This window comes from Embiotoca jacksoni, unplaced genomic scaffold (assembly GCF_022577435.1).
Source record: "Embiotoca jacksoni isolate LCO1_2020_lvr unplaced genomic scaffold, fEmbJac1.0.p SCAF_3, whole genome shotgun sequence".
Classification (NCBI taxonomy): domain Eukaryota; kingdom Metazoa; phylum Chordata; class Actinopteri; family Embiotocidae; genus Embiotoca; species Embiotoca jacksoni.
Genome location: NW_027185381.1, coordinates 23322379 through 23330813, shown reverse-complemented (window position 1 = coordinate 23330813; position 8435 = coordinate 23322379). Strand labels below are relative to the sequence as shown.

Sequence of the window (8435 nt, the reverse complement as noted above, 5' to 3'; positions counted from 1 at the left end):
ACCGTATACAAGTACGTACAAACACAAAAGACAAAATGGACTGTAAAAGAAAGAAATACAATTATATCTGATAGTATTTATTCAAACTTTATATGTATATTTGGGTAGCTTACTTTGTATTAGGAAATATGGAAATGCCATTCTTTGCTGCTTTTATGATTTTGATCATTTTGTGATACGAAGGGGACGGAGAGGCGTCGCCTGTCCGTCTCCCCCCCCCCACCCCTCTCCTCTCCCCCTCGGTTTTTATGGGTGCTTGCTGGAATTGGTTGCATTCTTGCCCTGTCAGTGGGTGACGGTTCATCTTTTGGGACATGAAACGGATACGTTATTACCTCAAAGCACCACATCCTGAGGAGAAGATGTAGAAAAAGAGAAACGTGTGCATGAAATTTCTACACAGAAGAATGGCTGTTTACTTAAAAAAAAAAAAAAAAAAAAAAAAAAATTGTTTTTGTTGTCACCCGTGAAGGACATTTCCCATCCACTATGTTTGATTGTCTCTGTCACTGTCAGGGCAACTAGAGCAGTTGCAAATATGGCGGTGTTTTTCTTTCTTCCTTGCTTCGTCATGAGGTGGCGGTGCCTTGAATTCCTTCTTGCGGCCCCCTCGCCCTCCCCCTCCCCCCCCCCCGTGCATGCAAGAAACGTGGTGCTCGAGTCAGAAATAGGAATGATCATCCCTCCCTCCGACACCACCGGGTGACTTTAAGACTGATTCCTCGAGGACCGGAGGTTTCTCCAGAATTAGATCAATTAAGTAATGGAGGCTCTATGCTGCACAGGACCCGGTGGAGCCTCTTGTTAATATGGAAATCTAGATTTAGAATCAGCACTCGACCCCCTCTCATGTCCAAGGGAGCTTTGACAATCCCAGGTTTTATTTTCACAAGTTTTGTAGCTGGATCATCAGGCCAGATTGAGTGTGTCCGTGTGTGCTGTGTGCGTATGAGTTTATTTTAAGTATGTATGTGGAAATGCTCAGTTTGAGAGGTGCTTAATTTAAAGTTTGTTTTTTTTTTTTTTTGGTCATTTGTTCACTGTCAAAGCCGCGTCTGTGTAGCAGAATATCATAGACCTGATACTATGAAGAGAAATATCCTCAATCTCTGTCTGCTGTAATTCCCCCCCCCAGTTCGAATCGAGCTGATACGGTCTGTTGCTCAGACTTAGCAATTCGTTGTTGAAGGCTCACGTTTAATTTATTCAGCTTGTCTGGGAGAGTTAACAGGAAACGTGATCATGGGAGCTGTTTGATGATATTTGGCACTTAAAGTGACATTTTTATGAGTTTAGTCGGTTCACTGTAAATATGACGGTCTGCTGTGGCCATTTGAAATCATTTAGAGAGACGTGGACCTGCCTCAGCGTTCATGATCCTGGGATTTGTAAACAATAGTTAAGATTACTCCACTCATCTGTCTGACATTTAGATAAAATTGGACTGCGCCCACATTTCTGAGCTGTTCATGCATTATTCAGAATACGAGCAATGTTTGAAAAAGAAAAGTGAACCGAAGGGTCACATTAGTGATGTCCACTGAGGCTTTGTGTTATGCAGCACACCATGCTTGAATTCAGCTCACGCTCCTCTTTCAGATACTGTAATTTTCCATTGTGGAAACGAGAACAAAGCAAACGAAGTAGAAGGACAGAGGACTTACATGGGTCTCTGCATGTGGCACTGATTGTTTGTTTAACTTGGCGAGGATGTGGATCATGCAGGGCAAAATACCTGAGGATCCAGACTTGCGGGGCCCCTCGCTGACTGGACGGTTGGCCGCAGGGCCCCGAGAATCTTGTGCATCTGAGCCATTTTTGTACCGAGGTCAGAGGTGTGGGCCGTTCTGTCTTCAGTGTTTCTCGTGCAGCCGTTTTTAGTTTTTTTTTTTTTCCTGGTCCATCGCAACAACTTTTTAATTGTTGCTTGATGGAGCTCTGCACCCGTTGGGCTTTTTCTTGACAAAAGACAAGAACGGTTGTCTTGTAATGTGCAATGAAAGTATTTAGCAATTTCTCACACTCTCTGAGCAACGTCTTCTAAATGTTGGAGTGAGCTGGATTTCATTTATTTTGGTTCCTGACCTGCAATATCCTGCAAGTAGCAAACGACCAGTATAAGGCCAGCTTGGTGAAATATGATGAAAAGAAAGTAGCGAGCCTCTTCTAGAAATATGTGATCATATTTTACCTCACGCCCTTTCTAACATTACTGTAACGCACTGACAACATGTCTGTGAGTGATGGTTTACGTGCCCTTTAAGCTCCAGCTTCTGTCTTGTGGCAGAGACGAATGTGCAGCGTATAAGTCAGTGTGTGTGCGTGTGCGTGTGCGTGTGTGTGTGTGTGTGTGTGTGTGTGCGTGTGTGTGTCCGACCGAGCACGCTCCTGTCACGTTCTGTGGAGATGGTATCGGTATCGATTTACCTTGAGTCAGGAATAACAGGGCATTGTCTGACCGTGCAAACGGATCCTCGCAGAAGGAGGACGAAGACGAGAGTGCGGGAGGAAAAAAAAAGAAATAGCCACCGCAGAGGCTGCTGAGGGGACGTGTGTGTCGACAGAAAGCTGGTAGTTATGTAGCAAAAAAGGCCACGTAAAAAAGAATCAAATGCTTCCAGGAAAAAGGGACGCTTGAGTTAACTATAGGCCGTCTGGTGGACTGAATACTGTGATCCAAGAGAGCAACTGGAGACTCCCTGGATGTCATGTTTGATGTTTTTGAACGTTGACACCGATGATAATTGTCTTTTTTGGGGGATTTTATGCCTTGAGCATCGTGTCACTCATTTTGACTGATCAGCCTTTATCATATTATCATATCACTCTGATCGGAAAATGATCACCTGTAGCTTTTTCTTGGCTGATGTCACGGCAGCGAGGAGTTGGTTTGAGAACTATTTTTGCTAATTTATCGAAATATACAAAAAGGTGCAACTTTTTTTTTTTTAATTTTTTTTTTTTTTATTGGAGTGCAATTTACTGAGCAGAAGTAGATGATGCTACGCTTTCATCAAAACAAGCCGACATGCAAGAACAAAAGAACTTGTTTTTGATGACACCATTGTGATTATGTCATTTTTTTTTTGTTTTGGTTTATTACTGTATGTTTCAGAGGACACTGTCAGCACAAGATTTATTTAAGGGGCAGAATGGGAATCGTAAAGTCACAATGGCTCCCTAAAACTATAAGGGGTACCCGATCAATTGATATTGTTTACACCAGAAGTAATTTAACTTGGCGTCAGATTTTCACTGTTACAAATTCTACAACTTCTGCATGATGCCGTTTCCAGGCCAGAAACATGTTGTAAGTTAACTGAAAGAAGTTAGTTAATGGTGAGAAAACATCACCTTTTCAACATCAACCCTTTCTTCTTTAAGTCCTCATTATGCATGTAGAGTTCTGAATGGACTTGGTACGTCTTACCCCCCTTTTGATTAAGGATCCAGTGTCTGGATTTTGCCATTGTGCTTATTATACCTGTTCAGCTGTTTTTTTTATTTTATTTTTTAAAACGTGTTGGTTCACAGGGAAACGGGAGGTCTGTGGGCAGATCTGGGATCAGACTTGTGCGTGAGTGTGTGTCCCTGTGTGCCGGCAGCCTTTGTGTTTCTCTCTCAGTTTTCTATTCCTGCACTGAGGGGAGAGTGCTTCCTCTGAGTCCCCCTCCTCTTTTTTAACATATACCTCACCTTCTGCCTTAGTTCTGATTATTGAAATGATTGTAAATTAGTTTGAAACAACAGACTTCTCCAATCATTCGTTTCTGAAAAATATGATGACGAGTAAGTAAAATACTATATTACAAATGGTTTTCCTTTTATTTTTGTACGTATGTGCTGTGCACAGCAGTCAACTGTATTCCTGAGACGTTAATAAAAGACGTTTTGTAAAATCTGTTGTGACTGAATCCTTTAAAGCTGCATGTTTGAGTTACTTCTCATTTACTGACCCTGAGTGACATACATTCTTTAATCGATGTGGGCAGAAAGTATGAATGCCGGTGTAAATGTTAAACCTTCAGCCAAAGTCACGTAGAGACCATCATCATGAGTCAGTATGTAGCGCCCTCTGCTGGTGAAGAGGTAGAAGGGCAATATTTTGACATGTGGAAGTACATGAAGCTGAAAACAGACTGAAACAGAAGTGTTTCCAAACTGCAGTACCACTTTATTTTACACTACTATTAATACATTTGTAAAATGTCTATGTAATTTAACAGTGATTATACTTTAGGTAGAACAGAGACAGGGTTCAGATAGATCCAATTAATTTGTTTTCATGAAAAGGCTTAAGGATGATAACATGAAGAGTCTTTTAGTCACATGTAAAAAATAAAGTACCACTAATACATGAATGAATAAACATAAATATCTAGTTTTAGTATTGAATCACATTGTTTTTTTACAGTTACGTTCCAAAAACTTGATTGGAAATATGAAACATCTATGACATTGTACAACATAGTAGCTCTACTGTTTATAGTCATAAATAAGTGAAATATGGTCATTACCTCCTTAAGTACCTTAAACGAGTCTCTACAGGGGGCCCTAAATTTTGAATTATAACTGCTGTAGCATGTGAACATGAGCCATCTATTTGTAAGTTGCCTGCACAACCCACTTAATATCAGTTATATATCAGTTATTTAACAGAAAATGTATCCTATATATTTTATTTGTTGGGGAAAGAAAATGTGTATCTCTAAAATGGCAACTTTTCTGGAACTTAACGTGTGATTAGAAAGAATTTGAAGTTTTTCTAAAAGTACTGAAGGAACTGTGAAGTGTTTTGAATGAGGTGAATAGTTTTCTAATAATAGCTACAGTGTGGGCTCAAGTGAAAGACGGTAAGAGCAGCGGAAGAGTGTACAGTTAATTAATAAGCAGGTATAATTCATTCTCCTCTAAAGTCAGTCGGCATACCGGGACACAACAGAACTGAATCCTCATTAAACATCAGGGAGTTACATATTCACTGCAAAGGCATAAATTATGGCTTTTTGGTCTTTATCAGAGTTTAGAATAATGAAAGTGTTCGTTACAGGTAGATGGAGTGTGTGCATAACCTGTACTCAACTTTTAAAAGTACTGTTGAAACAACACTGTTGAAAACTTCCCAAAAGTCTGATATCAACAAAGTAAGTCAAAGATGAAAGATTATATAAGTAAAAGCCTGTTATTCTTACCCGACTTCTTTCTCTTGAGACTTCAGGGATACAGATGAGTAAAGCTGAAACATAATCTCCATAATTATTTCCCCTCCTCTGCTCCAGCCTCTGGATTCACAGGATTAATCTTTGCATTTGATTTTTTTTTTTCTTGAGTTTTAACAGAATAAATTATGTTTCTACCTATAGCAGAAAAGAATATACATGTTTGTGTGATGGTATGGCCAATCAAAGTATCTTTTCAGTTGGAGCCTTCATGAATTCCACCGAGACAACCCTTAACCAGGGAAAACAGGTAAGCTGCGAGTCCTTTTGGTAAATGAGTTAGCCAGTTTATTGACCCTCTGTTTAAATAGACCTGTTGGACTTTCTCCTGCTCCAGTAGCTGACCACACACCATCCTGAACATTTGCGCCTTCAGAGAGCGCCTCGTCCCCACTGATCATGCAACCGGCTTTCTTCTCGCTCATCTTGACTGCCGTGCTTCATGAGTGTGTGCCAGTGAAGTGTAGGCCGAGGCTGCAGGATCCCGAGCAGCTACCAGGACGTCAGCAGGGCAGCTCCATCACAGGGACACAGGCAGATACACCGGCTGGGACGGGACGCTTCTACCCGGAGCCGAATGGATCAATGAGGAGAGGCATTCACAGAAACTTTCTCGGTAAGTCTGCCTACATCCTACATCCTGATCAACCACATTGAATTCATTCATTTCAGAGAAGAACAGTCTTTTGAATGCTAAATTCAAACCACATCCAGCTTAGTTCATTCAAAATCCCAGTGGGAAATATCCTATACATTTATGTCGTGAAATGGTTTATAATACACAACTATGTCCACACAATGTATTTGCACAGATTAATAGAAGTTTAGAGATACATTTTGCACATTTCTTGAAAAATGTTAAATATATGTTTTAATATAGACATCCAAACCATACTTTGCATATCATCTAAACAAACAAACAAACAAACAAACAAGATTTCTGTCGGCCAGTAAAAATGTTGCCGAAACATTTTCCTGAAACATACAGTTAAGGAAATTATTTTTATCATGACAGTTTTTAAATTTCAAATAAACTTGTAACTGCCTTTTCTTTTCTTTTGTTGTTATTTTGCCGGTAAGAACAGCTACAAGCAACTTTGTGTCAATATTTGATTTGAGAAGAAAGCGGTTCGTCTGTATGGACATGAAGGGAGAACTGTACAACTCTGCAAGTATCATTTCGATGCACTACATTTGAATGGAGTCGTGAAATTAAGTGCAGAGAAAGATACTAAACATTGTGTATTTGTTTTGTTTTTCTCCTGAACAGAGGAAACGGGACAGAGAGGACTGCCTCTTCCAGCGCCTCTGGTTGGATCTGGCGAACCACCGTGAGGTGTTTTACTCTACAAGCGGGAGCCGGCTGCTCAGACTGGGGGGAGGTGAGCTGCGAGTGGTTCAGCGGGAGCCGCCTGAACGCTCCCCGGCCCTGCCGGAGAGGTTGACGAGTCCCTCGGGAAAGAGACAGCGGAGGAGCGAGGAGGTGAACCCGTCGGATCCGTTAAGATCGGAATCACATCCATCGCTTTCTGGGAAGGATCAGAAGGACGCAGATCACGGGCAGCCTGAACAGGACAAGGCGGGCGCCGTATCCAAAGAGACCATCAGCTCCTGCGACGACCCCCTGAGGGTCTTACAGTCCAACGGGCCCGTCAGTCCTGTCAAGACTAACATTGCAGACCGGGTACAGCACGACTAAGATACTGAACTGGGGTTTAATGAGAGAAAAGATGAGAGCCTTTAGGATTTGCTGTGAAAACTCACTTTATGTTTGACTGCATGGTGTCAGTTGATACTTCTGGACAACTTGCAGTATGACTGAGAGCAGCTTACAAAGATACAAACCAGAGAGCGTTTTTTTCTTTTATGAAGTGATTTAAAAGCATAAAATATATAACGGCTTCGAAAGAAAAGAGAGAGAGAGAGAAAAAAAAAAGTATAAAATCATTAAATCAAAATTTTCTGATGTTTTATGGAACCATTAGGCTTGGTTATGTACTCATAAACCCTATTACATCACAGTGCCGTGTGCGGGTCCTCTGTTTAAACAGCAGATGAAGGATAAGTTTGGCAACATTCAACATAAGTTTGTTCCGGCGTCCTGCTGTCCTTTAACCTCTGTCGTCAGTTAAATTTTAATCCTCGGGCCAGATGTGGCAATGTTTGTTTTGCATATGTAAAAATGTGTAATCAGTAAGTAATTCGGAATATTTACACACAAATGTGTTGAAAAACAAAACAAAAAATTATGACCACTGCATACTTTTGTTACTGGGGAAAAAAAAAAGAAGTGAAAAATGATCTACTATACTGTATGTAACCATTCATAAACATAATCCAAGTATGTCAGGTGCTGGACACCAGTAGTCACAGCAATGAAAGGTATTTATTTATTGAAATGTGTTAAATGATGACTTCCTTTCTAGCCTACTGTTTTATTATTTATATTTCATGCCGTGTCATTTCTGATGTTAACAAAAATAAATACCTATTCTGCAGAACATCCGTTTGTTTCCATTTCAAGAAGGAACGACTGAAAAAATGTCAAATAAAGTCTGCAGTCTGGACTTTCATCATTTGCATTTGTGTCAAAAATACTCTCACAAATGTAGGAGACATGTTCAACATCTTTTTGACAAGATCACCACCTCAAAGGGAAACAGGAGGTCCGGTCCCAGCCTCTTCTTCCACCACTGAACGAAGAGACTCTGGTGTTCACGGTTCTTCAGTCACGATCACTACATCACAAACAAGAGCAGCTTCATCCCAAACAAATCAACGCACACGGCAGGAAAAGAAAGTTTGAAACCGTCAGCAAAAACGTGGGTCGCCATGTTCATTCATTTCATTTAGGTCCGTAAAAAAAAGATATATTGGCACGTTCATGTTGTCATTTCGGCCCATAGAGCCTCACCAGAGTTTGTTATCAACATTTATGACCAGGTCGGGGCGATTAAAGAAACAAAAGCGTCATGAAGCTTTTACATGAACATTTGAAATTCAAATTTTTTTTTTACAAATGGAACAAAAAAAAAGTTGCTGCACATCTTTTTGTTCACCAATCAAGAAAGGCCAAAAAAAACCAACAACTCAGAAAACAACATCAGATGGTTACTATGCACACAGCCAACTGTATGTTTTATAACTAGCAAATATTAGATGTGATCAAATAAGAGTCCAAATCAGGTGATGTGAATCAAATAAACGCAGACAAAG

General features: G+C 40.5%; 1 protein-coding gene across 1 annotated transcript; it reads left to right on the top strand.

The window, feature by feature from the left end:
• Window positions 1-5572: 5572 nt before the first annotated feature.
• Window positions 5573-7714, top strand: LOC138206608 (fibroblast growth factor 23-like). Its single transcript, XM_069163429.1, has 3 exons — window positions 5573-5832; window positions 6281-6387; window positions 6490-7714. The coding sequence occupies exons 1-3, from the start codon at window positions 5619-5621 to the stop codon at window positions 6916-6918; spliced, it is 750 nt and encodes a 249-aa protein (XP_069019530.1). The 5' UTR covers window positions 5573-5618; the 3' UTR covers window positions 6919-7714.
• Window positions 7715-8435: the final 721 nt, after the last annotated feature.